At 38.1% G+C, this 19,428-nt stretch overlaps 1 protein-coding gene across 7 annotated transcripts in view; it reads left to right on the plus strand.

Annotated features, from left to right (window-relative positions):
• CUNH1orf141 (chromosome unknown C1orf141 homolog) overlaps positions 1-17,496 on the plus strand; it is a 54,748-nt gene extending 37,252 nt beyond the window's left edge. For 4 of the 7 annotated variants that reach the window (XM_017877280.1, XM_017877277.1, XM_017877279.1 and 1 more), the window contains exons 6-8: positions 6,025-6,167; positions 14,252-14,438; positions 16,399-17,496. In XM_017877280.1, coding sequence (XP_017732769.1) covers positions 6,025-6,167; positions 14,252-14,438; positions 16,399-16,974 — 906 coding nt within the window. In that variant the 3' untranslated portion in view covers positions 16,975-17,496. Of the gene's footprint in view, positions 1-6,024; positions 6,168-13,027; positions 13,098-14,251; positions 14,439-16,398 lie in introns of those variants that run through there. The other 3 variants (XM_017877281.1, XM_017877283.1, XM_017877284.1) reach the window with 2 other exon arrangements.
• The last annotated feature ends 1,932 nt before the right edge of the window (positions 17,497-19,428 follow it).

Here is a 19,428-nt window from a genome sequence, read left to right on the forward strand (position 1 = left end):
CCCAAGAACCCGCAACGGTCCCTGGACCCTGCTGATCAGAATAGTTGTGCTCACCAACGCAGCAGCAGAAACCCTAATTTTCCTCTTAGACTACAAAGAGGACTGAGGAAGTTCGGATTTAGTGGCCCTTACCAATGCATTCTCAAAAACCTTTTAGAGTCCTAAGCATTCTCTTGTTAGTATTGGGAGCTTACCCCTGTCCTGTAAGGATGTTATGCCCCAAAAATGAAGTGGAGGGCCATACCCTGAGGGAGGGAAGGGATGTCAAGGAAGAGTGATGCCTTTTGTCCTCACTTCTCATCATATGAATAGGAAAGATATCATTTCTGAGGCACTCCATATCCTAGCTTCAGGAATAGCTTTTGTTAGGCCTGCTAGTCTGAGGAGGGATCCTAAAATTCCAGATAGTCCCCCCCAACAGCAGGGCTTCAGGCAAAAATTATGTCTTTCTGATTGGTGAGCCCAAGTACCTAAAGAAGGGAACAGAGTCCTGAAGTTTATACTAGAAATCATTCTCATAGAAGAAACTAGAAAAGCACCAGAGACAGGGAGTGGTTTTTAGAAGCAGGACTAGCCTCAGAGAAGACAGGTGAGAGGAAGTTTTTCTGACAGGCATTAGGACCCAGGAGGCAAGGGTCAGGATAGATAGGATAGATGGGCGAGTCTTGCTTGGGTGACGTGACTTTGAGAGTTCCTCTCATGGCTACAGGGTCAACCAACTTTTTCTCAGGACACTGGAGCTGAATGGCTTTCCTCTCTGTCGACCCTCGGCTCAGCCCAGAAATACAGGAAAAGCGGAAACTGGTTCCAGGCAAACCAACAACCCCAAACTCCAAAGAGTCGGGGGTTGTTAGAGAGCCCTTTCCCAGAAAGTCTGACACCCGTGTCTTTAGTCTGGCGTCCACACTAGTGGCTTTTAACTGGTCGACAGGTGCCTGGTGTTTAGCCCCTGAATTCTAAGGAAAAATAGGACAGAATAGCAAACAAAAGCAGTCTGATGGTACTCACCACTTGGCAATAGTCCCTTTGTGGTCGCCAAGATGTGTACAGAGTTTGTTCCTTCTGGTGGGTTCTTGGTCTCGTTGACTTTAAGAATGAAGCTGCAGACCTTCGCGGTGAGTGTTACAGCTCTTAAAGGTGGCACAGACTCAAAGAGTGAGCAGCAGCAAGATTTATTGTGAAGGGTGAAAGAACAAAGCTTCCACAGCATGGAAGGGGACCTGAGCGGGTTGCAGCTGCTGGCTGGGATAGTCAGCTTTTATTCCCTTATTTGTCCCCACCCATGTCCTGCTGATTGGTCCATTTTACAGAGTGCTGATTGGTGCATTTACAATCCTTTAGCTAGGCACAGAGTGCTGATTGGTGCATTTACAATCCTCTAGCTAGACAGAAAAGTCCTCCAAGTCCCCACTCAACCCAGTTAAGTCCAGCTGACTTCACCTCTCAGTGGTTCTTGAAGCAAAAGTGGGTGGTGTGTCTCCACATGCTGTTCTGTCCATCCAAATGGAAGCTGCACATTAGCCCTGTCTCCTATCTGCCATCCTCTCAATTTTCTTCCTAGAATATATCTTCAAGAAACTTCTCTAGAAATGTTGCATGGATATTTGAGAGTGTGTTTATTTTTCAAATATACTTGATTGATAATTTGACTGTGTAGACTTAGAGGTTCAAAATCATTTTTTTTCCTGGCCTTTGCAGACATTGTTCTACTGTCCTATATAGTTTTGTGTTGCTATGAAAAGTTCTCGAACTTCATGACATTATTTTTTTCTGGAAACTTTTTAGAAACTTTATCAACATTGTGCTGAAATGTCTCAAGGCAGCCTGGCCAACATGGCAAAATCTCATCTCTACTAAAATACAAAAATTAGCTGGGTGTGGTGGCACAAACCTGTAATCTCAGCTACTCAGGAGGCTGAGGCAGGAGAATCTCTTGAACCCAGCAGGTGGGGGTTGCAGTGAGCTGAGATCACACCACTGTGCTCCAGGAACAGAGTGAGACTCCATCTCAAAAAAAAAAAAAAAAGAAAGAAATGTCTCAAGGATGTGCCTGGGTGTGGTAGTTTTACTTTATTCTGTTCAGTGTTCAGTGAACCCCACTCTAAAGCTAAATGTCTTTCTTTAGTTCTAAAAAATGTATTTTATGTCTTTGCCAATTTCATCTCTACTATTTTCTCTGCTTTCTAACCATCAGATATTAGACCCTTTGGATTGATTTTCTACATTGCTTTTCTTTGTTTTGTCTCTTTGACACTTTGCCCTTTTTTTTGAGATAGGGTCTTTCTCTGTTGCCCAGGCTGGAGTACAGTGGCACGATCACACCTCACTGCGGCCTCTACCTCCTGCTGGGCTCAAGCAATCCTCTCACTTCAGCCTCCTAAGTAGCTGGGACCACAGGTGTGTGCTACCATGCTTGGCTAATTTTTGTATTTTTTGTAAAGATGGGGTTTTGCCATGTTGCCCAAACTGGTCTCGAATGCCTGAGCTCAAACTATCCACCTGCCTCTGCCTCCCAAAGTGCTGGGATTAGAGGTATGAGCCACTATGCCCAGCTAAAATGTTGCTCTTTATTATGGGAAATTTCCTTGACTTTTTCTTCCAGCCCTTTTATTGCATTTTTGTTTAGTAATCATATTTTACATTTCCAGTGTTTCTTTTTCTTGGTAGTGGCCCTTCTTTCCCCCCATTGAATCCTGTCACATTTGTTCTCAAAGTTTTCTGAAGATGTTAGAGTTAGTTTTCTTAGGTTCTTTTCTGTTTCTTAAATTACATTTCCTTTAAGGTTGTTATATGTATCTTTGATATTGCTGATTTTTATCATATGCGGTTGCTATGGTCTGAATGTGTACCCCCAAAATTCATATGTTGAAACTTAATAGCCAATGTGATGCTATTACGGAGTGATGCCTTTAGGAGGTGATTAGGTCATGGGGCAGAGCCCTCACGAATGGGATTAGTGACCTTATAAAAGAGATTCTAGGGAGCTGTTTGCCCCTTCTACCATGTGAGGACACACAATAAGGCACCACCCGTAAATCCGAGAGTGAGCCCTTACTAAATACCAAATTTGCTGATGACTTGATCTTGGACTTCCTAGGCTAAGAATTGTGAGAAGTAAATTTCTATTATTTCTATTACCCTGTTTAAGAGATTTTATTATAGCAGCTTAAATAGAATAAGACATTGGTACATTTTTATTTGTGATATTTTAGAATGAAGATGGGGTTAATTTTTCCAGGAAGCTACCATTAATTTTACAAGTAAGTCTATCCCCAGAATGAAAACCTAACTGTTCTGTGTATATGGCAGATTTCTCAACCACCTTACTTTAGGATTTGAGGGCAAAGAGTAGGCAGTTGGCCTGGTAGCCTTTTTTGCAGACACTACCATAAAGATAATTTTGCTCTGGGGAGCAAAAGGTAATGTGTGTGCATGCATGTGTGTGTGCGTGTGTGTGTGTGTATTTTATCTAGAGCATTTTGTCTAGAGTCTATGGTTTTTATCTGTGGGAAGGTAGGTCTGATAGAGGATTACTCAGCTATGTTGAATCAGAATTCCCCAGTCTTCACTACTTTTATTATCTTTTCCTGTTGCATTACTGGGCACTCCCTAAAAATTTATAAATAATTGTGGTGATAGATGTTACTGTTGCCATGTCATAGACTAATATATTACCATTAACGATGATGTTGACTGTTACTTTTACATATATATAATTTTTAAAATTATGTTTAAATATTCTTTTTTTTTTTTTTTTTGAGACAGAGTCTCACTCTGTCCCTCAGGCTTGAGTGCAGTGGCATGATCTCAGTGCACTGCCACCTTCGCCTCCCAGATTCCAGCAATTCTCCCGCCGCAGCTTCCCGAGTAGCTGGGACTACAGGTGTGCACCACCATGCCTGGCTTATTTTGGATTTTTAGTAGAGATGAGTTTCACAGTGTTGGCCACACTGGTCTTAAAATCCTGACCTCAGGTGATCCACCTGCCTCAGCCTTCCAAAATGCTGGGATTACAGGCATGAGCCACCGCACGTGTGTGTGCACCTGGCCAATATTCTTTCTCACATTAAGAAAGTATTATCTCTATGTAGTTTTATTACAGTTCTTATCAATAATAGTTGTTAAATTTATCAGATTTATCAGCATTGCAGCTATTAAAATAACTACATCATTTTAATCCTTTTGACCTGGGGTAATGAGTTATAATAACATATAGAAACCTTTAATTTCTTGAAGGTTTTATTTGGCTGTTGTAAACTTGTACTAGTATAGTGTTGATCGGTATTTTATTTTAAATTTGTGAAAAATCCTGAAGTCATAGGTAAGATTAGCTTGTAGGCTTCTTTATTTTTCCAGACTTTGGCTTTTAAGACTATGCCAGCTTATAAAAGAAATGAAAAGTTGTTTACTTTTAATTTAATTGATATTGTATTACATGAGAACAATTTTTTCCATGAAAGCTTAAAACAACTTATCTGTAAATCTATCTGGGGGTGGTTACTCTTTTAAACTATGTTTTAAAGGTAGTTATTTGAAACTCCCTTACATTCCTTTTGAGAATTATTGATGGGCTCCAATTTCCAATTCCTCATGACAATGTTGGTAATTTTTCTTTAGGATAAAGTTGCTTTGTTTGTCTTTCAAGACATCTGTGGTCTATCCCCCTCACAACTCATCTTCTTACCTATTTGAACTTATCTTTTAATCCCAATAAATAATAAATGCCTTCCTGCTATAACTATACTGTTTTTCTGCCTGTCTTATGAACATTCCAGGCTTATGCTGTTGACCTCGCCTGAAATACCCTCATCTTTTAAATCTTAGCATTTTCTTCTCCCTCTATGAAATCTTTCCTGTCTATTTTAGTCTTTATGGATATCCCTCCCTTTTTAAACTCTTCCCCATTTATTGATTGTATTGATTGGTTTGCTTTTTAGTGATATTACTCTATTTTATTTACTAGTGTTTTGTGTATGCAAATCCTATACCATAAAAATGTGAGGTCTTTGTGGCCTAGACTTTTGTCATATACCTTATTTTTATTTCATATTACCCAGAACGAAATGTATTCTGTGCCTAGTGTGAAAAAAAATGGGCTCTAAACAGTTATTTGTTTAGTTTGTTAACAGAGAACCACAAAGTATTCCGTTTATATTAACACGTGCATATGTATATTTTGAATGCCTAGATATGTGCATTTTAATAAAAAATATATGGACCCAATCTGATCCTCTAGTCTAGGAAAAGCCGGATCATTGTTTTTCAGTTTCTTCTCTACTCAGAACTGATCTGCTGTACCTACTCTATGTTAGAGAGAGTAATCGTTTCTTAAAACAGAGAAGGCTTTATTTCTCAGTATTTGAACTTCAGACTTCCCCTGAACTTGGAGAGATAAATTTTTTTTTTTTTTTTTTTTTTTTTTTTTTTTTTTTTTTGAGGCGGAGTCTCGCTCTGTCGCCCGGACTGGAGTGCAGTGGCCAGATCTCAGCTCACTGCAAGCTCCCCCTCCCGAGTTTACGCCATTCTCCTGCCTCAGCCTCCCGAGTAGCTGGGACTACAGGCGCCCGCCACTTCGCCCGGCTAGTTTTTGTATTTTTTAGTAGAGACGGGGTTTCACCGTGTTAGCCAGGATGGTCTCGATCTCCTGACCTCGTGATCCGCCCGTCTCGGACTCCCAAAGTGCTAGGATTACAGGCTTGAGCCACCGCGCCCGGCCAAGGAGAGATAAATTTTATGTGAATATAAAGGTTAAGTTTCATAGACAAAGAAAAAAAAAATTACTAAAAAGTGTGAGCATAAGCAGATCTTCTAACTTCTGAAGGTTTGTTTTCTTATTGATAATGCTCATCTCATAGTAGGTTCTTCTGAGAATTAAATCACATTTGAAAATATTTAAAGAACCAGACAGCCGTTAGTTATCATAATTCAATATTGCAAATGTGAATACTCAAACACAAATTATTTATTAATATACACAGAAAGAAATCATTTCTAAGATAATTTTCCATTTTTCCTGATGTTTAGATGGAAAATGCAAGGCCTCTGAATGTTCTACATTCACAGCATAGACAAGCATGTAGAAGATCACTGGGTTCTACAGACTTTTCTCCTATATTCAACATTCAGTCTAATGCTCATAAAAGGAAAAGACTCTACTTTATTTACAGGTATAGAAATTGCATGTTTACATTGAAATAATTGAAAGTTACCTGCATCTAAACTTAGGGTATAAGCATTAAGAAAATCTTTAACCAAGGAATATTAGTCTTTGATCACACTACAATAACGATCTTTCTCCAGCCTTCTTTTCTTTCTCGTAAACCTATCCGCACCACACTGATTCTAGTCATATTTAATAGGCTGTTTTACTTAGTTAACCAAATTACTGTGTGATTTGATTCATTGTCTGTTGCCTATGCTTCAAACATATGTTTTCACCTGATGGATTCCTGTTCGACTTTCATAGTTAAGAGATTTTAGCCTCAAATAAAAGAAAATCCAACTGCCTGTAGCTTAAACAGTAAAGATATTTATTATCTAAAAAAACAAGAAGTCCATCAGAAAGGCATTTGCAGGGTTGGCTCATTCAGGGGCTTTATAATGTGATTAGATATGCAGTTCCATGCATCTATTTGACAGACCTGGAGTAGTTACTGTCTGCTGTTAAGGTTTCCACCACAGATGCAAGAAAAAAAATATTCTTGTGCTTTCTGTCCGTCTGATTGTGGCTGCTGAGATTGAATAGAGGAATACAGTGGTGGAAAAAATGTCCAGTTCCTCTCTTTCCTCAATGGTCTTAGCAGGTAGCTTGTCCTCCTATCCTTGCTGTACAGTATGATGACAACTATTCAATATAGCTTGTGTGACTAGAAATGCTTTTTATGCCTTGGTAAGAATGAAAAAAATGTTTTCCCAAAGCCAACTCCCCCTTATGTTTCTTTGGCTCAAAGAGCCTCATGCATCCACATCTAAACCAATAAATCATCATTGGCTTAGATCACTTTTTCCAACTTTTAGCGTGGTCACAGTAGGAAATACTTTTTATATTACACACACACACACACACACACACACACACACGGAGCAGAAAATTCAGCTTCCTAGAGTCCTAATTATCTCTCTTTCTCTCTGTCAGTTGAATTTGATTGTAGTATTTCTGTATTTTGTAAAGTAATTACTAAGGATCCAGATGATACATTCTGTTATAGTCTATTCTACTTAATTTTTTAAAATGCTATTCAGGATACACTAAATTGATTTCACAAGACATGAATGGTTTGTAGCTCACATTTTGAAAAACACAGCTTAGATTACCTAAGATTTACTCCATTGAGCCGGGAAAGATATCAGCCTTCTTTGAAGGACATGGTTCCTTGGAAGGAGATAAGACTGGCGTGCTGTTAGTAAAGAAGGGTAAAAAATGACTGTGAAGTAGGCAACCTCCGTTTACTACATTATCCTTGAAGGTTCCATTCAGATGCCACATCTTCTCTGAAGTGTTCCCTGAAAGCAGTGACAGGATGTTCTATTAGTTCAGCAAAGCAATCTCTCTTTAGAAAAGTTCTTAAGTCTCTCTAAGGAAGCATTTTATACTTTTTATCAAAGTCCCAAAGTAAGACTTCTGGGAAAGGTGTCAACATAAACACAAGTTCATCCTGGCCAGAATGAATAACACAAAAGAAAATAGAGAAGAAAATTTATTAAATTGAAACTGGGACATTTTATCCCTAACTCAAAGAAAATCTGTCACATATTACAATACGAAGCAGTTTGAAAGAATCTTCCAGAAGTCAGCGCACAATTCCATTTCTTAGGAGAAAGGAATAACCATTGAAAGAGCCAATAGAGAATATTCTGAAAAAAATCCCCTATTATAACCACCGACTCCACTACACACACACACACACAGAGAGAGACACACAGACACACACACACACACACACTCTCTCTCTCTCTCTCTTACATTAAACTTAAAGAAATGGAGTTTGTTATCAATGATAGGTCCGAGAAAGATGTGAAATTCTCCCCTTGGGATTCCTTTCCTCATTGTAAGTCGGCGGCATTCAAAGCCTGTGCAAGCAATATTTGGAGAGAAATATAATGATCATAACTTGTCACTTTTTTCTCTGGCTTCCTCGTATTGCTTTAGATGTACTCAGAGCTAGGGTAAAAACTTCCTAACTTGAAGGAGCAGGGACTTGAAAGGAGGGTTGATAACAGAAGAGACAAAATACAGTTTTCTAGGAACGATTTTTAGATTGTGACCAACGATAACTGCAAAGAAAAACACAATTCCATCAAATAGCCTGTGAGCCATGAGGCCCTTACTTGACTAAGTTCCTCCCTCAACTACCAAACTAACTTGCTTACCCCATGAGAGAGAGAAAAAAATGAAACCCAAGTGACACCTCACACATAAACGGAGTACCCACCACCACCACCACCCTGGGGTCATGAAAAGGTTTCACAAAATATACAGTGCCCAGAAACAATCTTCTCCACCATCTTCCAGGGCTACAGCTTCCTTAGCAGCCTACTCAGGTAGCTGAGTGCCTGAACTCATAAGAAAAGGTAACAACATCTGGATTTACATGTCAATTTCTAAGGGGAGAGTTTAACAGTGCCCAAGTAAACAGGGAAAACATAAAAAAATTTACATCTATTATTTTTGGACAAATAAATAAGCCCACATTTAAGTGATCTGATTCAAAGTTGAGCAGAAAGAAAAATAAGAACAAAGCATGGGACCTATGGAAAAATTCCATAGCGAAGAGAGGTCATAATTTAAAAAATAGCTGATGGTCACATTTTGGCAGAATTTGTACCCCATGAACCAGGAATAAACTTAAACAATAATTGTTCTATATGCTGAAGGAGTTAAAGAAAATCAGAATTCTATGAAGTAAGATTTGGAAATGTAAAACATAATCATCAAGGACGAAATGATGCTACCAGAATTAAAAAATATTTTTAGAGAAATAAGTAATGCTAATAGGTAACTTAAAATTATGTTAAAAGCCTCAAAGAGTAAAATAAACATTGAAGTAAACCGAATTGAAATCCGAAAAGCGGGTTTAGGAATATATACAGTGTGCAGTGTAAGGGGACAAAAATATGACCACATTAGACAAGATAGTATATTGAGGGAAGAAAACAGGTATCCAACGCTGAGATAAACAGTGAGTTTGAAGGAAAGAACAGAACAAATCAAATGAATTGACTAAAAGGGGGCGGGGGGAAACTATCGGAGAATAATGGAAATACTCTATATCTTGATTTTACTTACATGAGTGCATATATTTATCAATGTTTATCAAACTGTTCATTACATTAAAATACGTGTATTTTATTGTGTGTAAATTATACCTCAGTAAAGCAAAGTTAAAGAAAAAAACAAAAGGCTGACATGACAGAAGTCTAAAACACCAAAAATACGGTAGATTAAAATAACTGCAAAAAGCTTATACAAGTGCAGCAAATATTAACAATATTTCATTTAAAATACAAAATACGATTAGTTTTTAAAGACAATGCTGATTAAATACATAGCAGTTTATCAAATTCTGTGCTCATCATTGACTCCTGTATCCTACTATTTGTGGTTTATTTATTTATTTTTTTGAGACAGAGTTTCACTCTTGTTGCCTAGGCTGGAGTGCAATGGTGCAACCCTGGCTCACTGCAAGCTCCCAAGTAGCTGGGATTATAGGTGTGCACCACCACGCCCGGCTATTTTTGTATTTTTGGTAGAGATGGGGTTTCACCATACTGGTCAGGCTGCTCTCAAACTCCTGTCCTCAGGTGATCCACCTGCCTCAGCCTCCCAGAGTGCTGGGATTACAGGTGTGGGCCACCACACTCAGCCCCATCTGTGTTCTATTACATTTTTCCTGAAGAGCATGTGTTAGTCATTCTTTCAATGGTGACCTGTTGGCTGTTAACTCTTTGGATCCTTATATATCTGAAGTGCCTTTATTTTGCTGTCACTCTGGAATGACAGTTGAGTTTATGTAAATTTCTACACTGTAAATTATTTTTTCTCAGCACTTTACAGATAACTTTATTATCTTCTTGAATCATTCATAGATTAGAATTCTGTTCATAGTCCAATTGTCATTCTTCTATAGAAAAACTGTTTTTAACTTTCTGGTAGTTTTAGGACTTTTCTCTTTATTCTTTATGATTCGCATTTTTAGTACAAAGTGTCTGGATATAGATGTATTCTGTCTGTCATCTTCAATCCTTGAAATACACGTCTGTCAGCTAGAATTATTGGTTATTATCTCTTCAAATATAGATTCTTTACCATTTCTGCTGTTTTCTTCTTCCAAAGCTATTGGATAAATGTCCAAGACTTGCAGTGGGTTTTTCATGATTTTGAACTGTTCTTTCAGGTTTTTTATTTATCTTTCTATGCATTCTTGGTGAATTCCTCAACATTTTCTTTCAATTCATTAATTTTCCCTTTGCCCATGTAATCTAGATTTTTATTTCTTACTTCCAAGATTTCCAGTTTTAAAATATTGACGTGTTTTATTTTACCTTAGTCTGTTTTTATCGAATAATAGCTTATTCTCTAATGTAATTTTATTTATACCTTTGAAATTTCTAAACATATTTTATCAAATCTAAGATGTCATCAATTGACGCTGTTAATTTAAGTATGACACTTGCTACTATACATCTTAAAATTGAGGTATGTATCTTAAGACGGCAAGGGTTTTCAGTTTATTTTTAGATTCTTCTATTTAATTGTATTGCTGACCCTCTTGTAGATTTTGTTTGCTGCTTTTCTTAGGTTTGTATTTTTCATATGTTTTATTATTATAATTTTTTTTTTGAAACTGAGTCTCACCCTGTCACCCAGCCTGGAGTGCAGTGGCATGATCTCTGCTCACTGCCACCTCCAACTCCTGGGTTCAAGCGACTCCTGCCTCAGCCTCCCAAGTAGCTGGGACTACAGGCGTTCGCGACCATGCCCAGCTGATTTTTGTACTTTTAGTAGAGATGGGGTTTCACCATGTTGGCCAGGCTGGTCTCGAACTCCTGACCTCAAGTGATCCACCCACCTCAGCCTCTCAAAGTGCTGGGATTATAGGTGTGAGTCACTGCACCTGGCAATATTTTTCATATGTTTTAGAATTTCAGAAGGTTCTCTCTCTCTTATTCACCACTCACTATATGTCACTCTTTCCTTTCCAGAAGTTTTGCAGTTGCCATTACTCAGACCTCATGGCCCTCAAGCCAGACTAGATTTTAGAGTTGTGAATGGGATTCCTCTGCCAGGGTGATAATTGGGGATATGGCAGATTCAGTCATCCATCTCTGGTGTGGTTTGACTTAGTTCCAGGTTAGCCAATTGGCAATGGAAAGGACTGATTTTTACTCTCCTTTCACAAGTCAGGTATCCTTAACCCAGCACCTTGTTTCAGTCAGTGGGCCTGTTTTTCTCCTATCTATCCCATTCCTGCAAATGGGAAAAAGTTGGATCTCCCTCTAAGTAGAAACTGAAGCCAACCATTTCTCACCACTTACACTGCTACAGTCCTTATCGAGTCCACCAACATGTTTATCTAGATAATAGCAACAGCCTCCTAACTGGTTACTCCATTGCTACTCTTGCCACCCACATTCTCCCTTCTCCCCACAGACCATCAATCTCTGAGTGAGCAGAGTGATCTTTCTAAAGTATAAATGAAACTACATTATTGTTCTGTTGAAAACCCTCCTAAGGATCTCTGTTGTAACCAGAATAATATCTTAACTCTTCACCATGGCTTATGTGACCCTAGATGACTTTGCCCTGCTACGTGTTTCAACCCATCTTACTCTGTTCTCCTCCTAATTCACCGCACCCAAGCAACACTGGCCTCTTTGTTCTTTCAGCATTCCACACTGACTTCACGCTGAGACCTCCACACTTGCTGTTTCCTCTGCCTCTTTCTCTTTACTCAGATTTCAGCTCAAATATCCCTTCTTAAAAGAGGACGTCTATAGCCACTTAGGTGAAGTACTATGTTTATATTCTTCCATAATACTTGAATGCTTCAAATACTTCCAAAGTATTCGAAATTATATTATATATTTATTTGTTGGTTGGTTTACTTGTTTTTGTTGTTGTCGGGTTTTTTTGTGTGTGTGTTTGTTTTTGTTTTTTGAGATGGGGGTCTTACTATACTGCCCCAGCTGGCCTCAAACTCCTGGCCTCAAGCAGTCCTCCCACTTCAGCCTCCTGAATAGCTGGGATTACAAGGGCACACCACCATACCCAGCTGGTTTACTTGTTTATTGACTATTTCCTACCTCTAGAACAGAGCTTCCCAAATAGTACTGTGGTAAACTGTTGTGCTTGGAGGGGGTTATAGGTGTGCTGAAATACTGATTCCTTGGCCATCAAGGCTGCTCAGTTGACTCTATGGTAGCCTACCTAGACTCAAGCATTTATTCCAGTATACTGTACAAATAATATAAATTAGTATGCTTGCAATTAAATGGGAAAGACTGGGAAGTACTGCACTAGAATACAAACTACTTGAGGACGAGGAAAAAGCTGAAACTGTTGCTAATAGCATGTGTGTGTAGAAAAATGCTGGAGTGGCCACCAGACATGTTTGGAAGAGATCAACCTTGGATGCTTACTTCATGCCACATGGCAAGATCTGTTTGATATCTGCAAGCTGTCTTCCCTCCCTACCAAGTGATAACCGTCTGAAGCTTCCTACTGGTTAATAATGACTCCACATAACAGAGAGATTTGAAAATGTAGGGATGCCTTTCTTCCACAAAAAATCTCCAAGACCACTTTTATGTTTGATCTGTTTAAGCCAAATACTGGAGCTTTGATCTCAGTCTTTTCCAGTTCTATCTAGTTCATTCAATAAATATTTACTGAGTAGCTACTACAGACCAGGCACTATACTAGGTGCTTTCCATATGTTATTTTAAATTGTAAAATATTTTCTGCAAGATATTTTCCTAAATGTCAGAATATCTGTGTGTCTTTTATGAAAATCTTTTAAAATTTCAGGTCAAATTGAAAAAAAACCTAGGAAACCATTGGATTCTGTTGGTCACTTAGAAGGTGATAGAAATAAAAGGTAATTTATTTCAAAATACTTAGTATTTTGTTCTGTTTAATGATGTTTCTAGTAGGATACATTTTATAATTGACCAGAATAAATTTATTCTGCCTTATTGTTATCATTTAGTTCCACAGTACAATCGAACGAATGGTCCAAGACTGCTTAGCCACTAGATATCACATCCAGACCTTGAGTATTGTCAAACGGAGAGAAAGGCATGGAAAAATGAATACAGGGAATACAATTTTTTTTTTTTTTTTTTTTAGTAAATGCACACATTTACTTACACTACAATATGGATGTGAAAAAGTAGCTTTTCTTTGGATAAAGTTCTCATTTTTCTCATGAACCCTTCAAACTTTATGTAATGAAAAAATCATTAATCCAGTGTGTTTCAAACTTTGTTTGAATCAATAATGAACAACCACTTTAGGTTTAACTCAGTTTAAAAACTATATCCTGGCCGGGCGCAGTGGCTCATGCCTGTAATCCCACCACTTTGGGAGGCTGAGGTGGGCGGATCACGAGGTCAGGAGATCAAGACCATCCTGGCTAACATGGTGAAACCCCATCTCTACTAAAAATACAAAAAAATTAGCCGGGCCTGGTAGTGGGCGCCTGTAGTCCCAGCTACTCGGGAGGCTGAGGCAGGAGAATGGCGTGAACCCAGGAGGCAGAGCTTGCAGTGAGCCGAGATCGAGCCACTGCACTCCAGGCTGGGCAACAGATCGAGACTCCGTTTCAAACAACAACAACAACAACTATATCCTGTCTCTGCCTGACCACACTACTCTATCCTCTTAACAAATCTGGGGCCACCCTGTGTTGGCATGAAGCTGCGCTCTGCGAAGCTTCTTTCAGAATCTCAACATAGGATGTCGCAAATACCTCTTTACCTTTGGTGTTCTCCTCAACCTACGTATTAATACAACTCGTCCCCACTCAAAATCCAAAGAGGTATATATATGACTCTCTTGCTTCCACTCCTACTTTTGCTGTTTTCTCCCACAAACCAGGCAGGAAGGGATGATCTTGACAGTTTGAAAGTCTGTGGGAGAGAGGTTGGTGCAGAAGTTGGCAGTGACTTCCAGGGATAAAAGGAGGCAGACAAGAACTAACAAGCTGCAATCAGCCCTATGAACATTGCCCTGAACTGTGTTTATTTTCAGAAAAAAATCTCCACAGATGAATGATTTTAATATAAAAGAAAACAAATCGGTCAGAAATTATCGATTAAGTAAGTATCAGTCAGTAAGAAAGAAAAGCTTGCTCCCGCTGTGCTTTGAGGATGAACTGAAAAATCCACATGCCAAGATAATCAGCGTTAGTCCAACAAAGACAGTAACTTCTCACATGGTAATAAGCATATCATCTATCGTTAAGTAAATATGCATAGTCATATAGTCATACAACTTACGGAAATCACCCATATATTTTAGTGACCAGAATCTTTGATAAATCCTTCTTACCTCTTGGTTTCATATTCCAAAGTGATAACAGCACTTAAGTTTTTTTTTTTTTTTTTTTTTTTTTTTTGAGACAGAGTCTCGCTCTGTCGCCCAGGCTGGAGTGCAGTGGCGGGATCTCAGCTCACTGCAAGCTCCACCTCCCGGGTTCCCGCTATTCTCCTGCCTCAGCCTCCCAAGTAGCTGGGACTACAGGCACCCGCCACCTCGCCCGGCTAGTTTTTTTGTATTTTAGTAGAGACGGGGTTTCACCATGTTAGCCAGGATGGTCTCGATCTCCTGACCTCGTGATCCGCCCGTCTCGGCCTCCCAAAGTGCTGGGATTACAGGCTTGAGCCACCGCGCCCGGCCAGCACTTAAGTTCTTAATGCACTTTGCATAACCCCCAAACCACGCATTCCTTTACACTAGCTGAAAATTCAGTGTTTTTCTTTATGAAGAAGGCTTTATCAAATTTGCTTGATTATAATAGAACTATAAAATAAAAAGGATTTTTTTTTAAATGACTGTAGCAATCTAGCAGAATGCAGTGGTGTGCACCTGTAATCCCTGCTACTCTGGAGTCTGAGGCAGGGGAATTGCTTGAACCCACGCATTTGAATCCAGCCTGTACAATATAACAAGATCCCAGTTCTAAAATGATGGGACCATGACCATGTGTCCATTTTTCCAACAATCTGTTTTGGCTTTTTCAACCAGAAAGTGCATTTATTAAAGGCTATTTGGTAACTCATGCTCTCTAGAGAGGCAGTCTGGCTCGAAGGCTGTCTAGCCAGGAATCACCTAATTATATAGCCCCAGACTGCTCCACTGAGGCCCATGCTATTGTCACAGATAACAGTTTATAACTCCGATGCTGAGCAGGGAATACTCTAAGATATTTGCTACTGCTGTTGTTCAAAGCTAGATATAACTCCTACCACCCTCACTAGAATAGTTTTCCCAATACTTTTTCACAGTGCTTGCTTTCTCTAAACTGAAGACTTCATAGGTGTATCTGAATGGCAGAGCCTAGAGCAAATGCCTATGTCCTAACCGCAAAGAAGCTGACAAACATGGTTCTTGCCTCTACCTAAGGGTACATAGACTTATCAAGCAGAAAATGTCCTAAGGCGTTGGACAGACCAAAAACATTACAAACATCCATTATGATGGCTAAATAGGTAATACTGGCATCACCAGTGGATTGCAAAACTAGATCTTTGTCATCTTTTCAGTAATGATAGCAGACTTGGCTATTACTGTGATAAAAATGATCTATTCTTGAGTCAGTCTATTACTTTGGCTATTTTATTCCACAAATATATATTGAGCACTTTTTAGGTGTCAGGTGTTAGGTGCTAAGTATTAGGGTACAATAATAACAGTTGTAGAGATAATTTTTAATTTTTTGAATTATTTACTAGAATATCCAGATTTGTAATTTTGGCCTGTAATCAGTTATGTCTCTTCTGCACTTTGACTCAATCCATTTTTTGGTATGCTTTTTAATTTCTAGAACATGGAAACCTAAGAAATGCCAGAACAACTACCCTATTTCTCAATGGCACTACCTCAGATATTTAACAAATATATTTATTTTTTCGTATTCCAATTTATTTCAAAAAACATTTAAGGTCAAAAGTTCAAGTTTCATGACTAACATCTCTATAGAATATTAAGATAAGAAGGATGTATGTTATATACAAGTACAGTATTTTCATGTATTTGAATAATGCTACTGTTCATATTAAATATTTGTATGTAGTCATTTTAGAATATTTTACAGTTTTATTTACATGTTTTAAAATATATGGAGCTTTCTTGACTCAATGAACTTACGACTAATTACTCTTTTCTTTAATCCACAGGAACAAAAGGACACAAATCCCATAATTTTCCATGACTCAGAATATGTACGAATGTTACTTTTGACAAAAAATAGATTTTCTTCTCATCCATTGGAAAATGAAAACATTTACCCACATAAAAGAACAAATTTTGTTTTAGAAAGAAATTGTGAAATCCTCAAATCTATAATTGGAGATCAATCTATTTCTCTTTTCAAACCCAAGAAAACAATGCCTACAGCACAGAGAAAAGATATACAGATCCCGTTGTCTTTTAAAGTAGGCCACACAACTGTCGATGATAAACTAAAGAGGAAAGCTAATAAGCAGACACCAGAAAACAGATCTTGGAATACACTCTATAATTTCTCACAGCATTTTTCTAGCCTAACAGAACAGTTTGTGGGTTACCTTGATAAAGCTGTTATTCATGAAATGAGTGCCCAAACTGGAAAATTTGAAAGAATGCTTTCTATAGAAAAACCAATGAGCATACCCACATCCAGTGCCTCACCTGTCAAATGTTACTCAAAGCCTTTTAAATATGTATATAAACTAAATAATGTAACACCACTGGATAATTTATTAAACTTGTGAAGTGAAATTTTAAATGCCTCATAAAATATCATGTATGCAACAATATTGGAGTAACAAGAAGCAAATATCCAGGTTCCAAAATTATAAAAGAAATTCTTATCCAAATAGTAATGTTCGAATTGATCACATAAGAAAGCAAAGCATACACATTGGAATTACAAGTCAGCAGTCGTCTGTTCAAGAACCATCAACATTTGTAGTAAATAATAGGACAAAATTAGGAAATAAGTATCACCAAGAGGATCTAGTTCATGACTTTCTATTATCTCAATTAGATTGCTCAATCATCAGCCTTCCTATACTAAACTCTGATTCAGGACCAAGAACAGCATAGTCTGACTCTGGAAATGCGCTGTTGGAAGCCAAATAACATCAATACTCTTTTTCTATAATTGAATATCAAATAAGACAAATTATCATTAATTTAATGAACGTGGAGTTAATTGTGTATCAGCATTTCAGCAAATCGTCATCAATAGTATTACGTTAACAATTTATGCAATTAAAAAGGCTTTGTAAAACTTTGAATAGTTCTTTATTGTTGTTAGTAGATGTTGGAACTTCACTTCATTACTAGATATGTTTTTGCAAACTTAACTTTTTCTGGAATTGTTAAATAAAAAGGAATATCTTTAATCTAAAAATTTTTGGTAGCAAATCCTATAAGGTATAACATTTTAAATTATATTATACATTGTTTATTTTAACTTCTCATTAATCAAACATATAAAGCAAAATTCAACTTAGGAAACAAGTTGCATGGTGAAAGTTTATTTGTAATCCATTTGTTGGAATTCAGAATGCATTTCCACATAAAAATAATCTTGTAAGTAATAAATTACAGTAACAGAAACTTACTTAAAATTTAATCCCATAGAGCTTATGTGAAAATGGTAAAAGCAATAATTTTGTAATTCCAATAACTAAAAGAGAAAACTGAGTAAGGAAAGAATTTTCAATCTTGACTGTTACTACTTGAAGAAAAACAGATTGAATTAAATGCATTTAAGTTAAGAAAAGGCTTTTGGGGTCTTTTGGAACATTTAAGGGTGAGGAGGTAAACTGGTTTAGGTTCCTCTGCTTCTACTTCAGACTGGAGATTTTCTTTATTATGCATCATCATCAATACTACTCAGGAGCATCTTCACAACTACAGGGAGGTTTGGAGGACTCTCAAAAAGAATGACAAGGAGAGAAAAATGGAGATGGAGGAAGAGAGATGTACCTGGAGATTGTGTGAATGAGAGAAGAAAGAGAGAAAACCTTCAAGATAAGGTGTTGGACTCAGGTCTGTAGGAGGTAGGGGAGGGGCATACTTGCTTCCAGTTGCTGGCTGGGAAAAGGAGACGCTGCTGCAGCTCCAAGTAATGAAGCTATCTTTCTCTTTTCCCCTTCACTGTTCTCTGGTTGCTTTTATATGTTTTCCCCGTTTTCCCTCATCCAGACTTACTGCAAAGCAAAACAGCTTCCCTAATTACACTGCCAACTCAGAACATAAAACAAACTCTTTTTAAGCACTGACGATCAGAATAACAAGAATTAGAAAATATACCTAATATTAGTACAAGTCATGACGGTAGTTTCTGTTGATACTTAGTATAAGAGAAGCAAGTTTAGGCCTTGGAATAGGGCAGGTAGGAGCAAATTGGGGCAAATAATGTAAATTATCTGAGCTTCAGTTTATTGTATCTCCACCTTAAAATGGAGACAACAATAATTTATTACACTGCTATTCTCAGGATTACATAAAATAGCATCTAGTACTTTGAGCCTTGTACCATTCAATAGAAATTTCCTTTCTACTCCCTCCTTTTCTCTGTAAGCCTGCTCTTAATGTAAGTGTGATCTCTTCTCCTCTCTTCTTTTCTTTTCTTTTTTTTTCTTTTTTATTATATTTTAAGTTCTAGGGTGCATGTGCACAACGTGCAGGTTTGTTACATATGTATACATGTGCCATGTTGGTGTGCTGCACCCATTAACTCGTCATTTACATTAGGTATATCTCCTAATGCTATCCCTCCCTCCTCCTCCCCACAATAGGCTCCAGTGTGTGATGTTCCCCTTCCTGTGTCCAAGTGATCTCATTGTTCAGTTCCAACCTATGAGTGAGAACATGCGGTGTTCGATTTTCTGTTCTTGCTTTTCTTTTCTTTCTTGAGACCGAGTCTCGCCTGTCACCCAGGCTGGAGTGTAGCAGTAGTGCAATCTCGGCTCACTGCAACCTCTGCATTCCCGGGTTCGAGCCATTCTCCTGCCTCAGCCTCCCAAGTTAGCTGGGATTACAGGTGTGTGGCACCACGCCTGGCTAATTTTTGCATTTTTAGTCGAGACGTGGATTTTACCATGTTGGCCTCAAGTGATCCGCCCACCTCGGTCTCCCAAAGAGCTGGGATTACAGGAGTGAGCCACCATGCCCAGCCAGTGTAATTTCTTTTCTTTTTTTTTTTTTTTTTT

This window comes from Rhinopithecus bieti, unplaced genomic scaffold (genome assembly GCF_001698545.2).
Source record: "Rhinopithecus bieti isolate Rb0 unplaced genomic scaffold, ASM169854v2 scaffold_6380, whole genome shotgun sequence".
Lineage (NCBI taxonomy): Eukaryota > Metazoa > Chordata > Mammalia > Primates > Cercopithecidae > Rhinopithecus > Rhinopithecus bieti.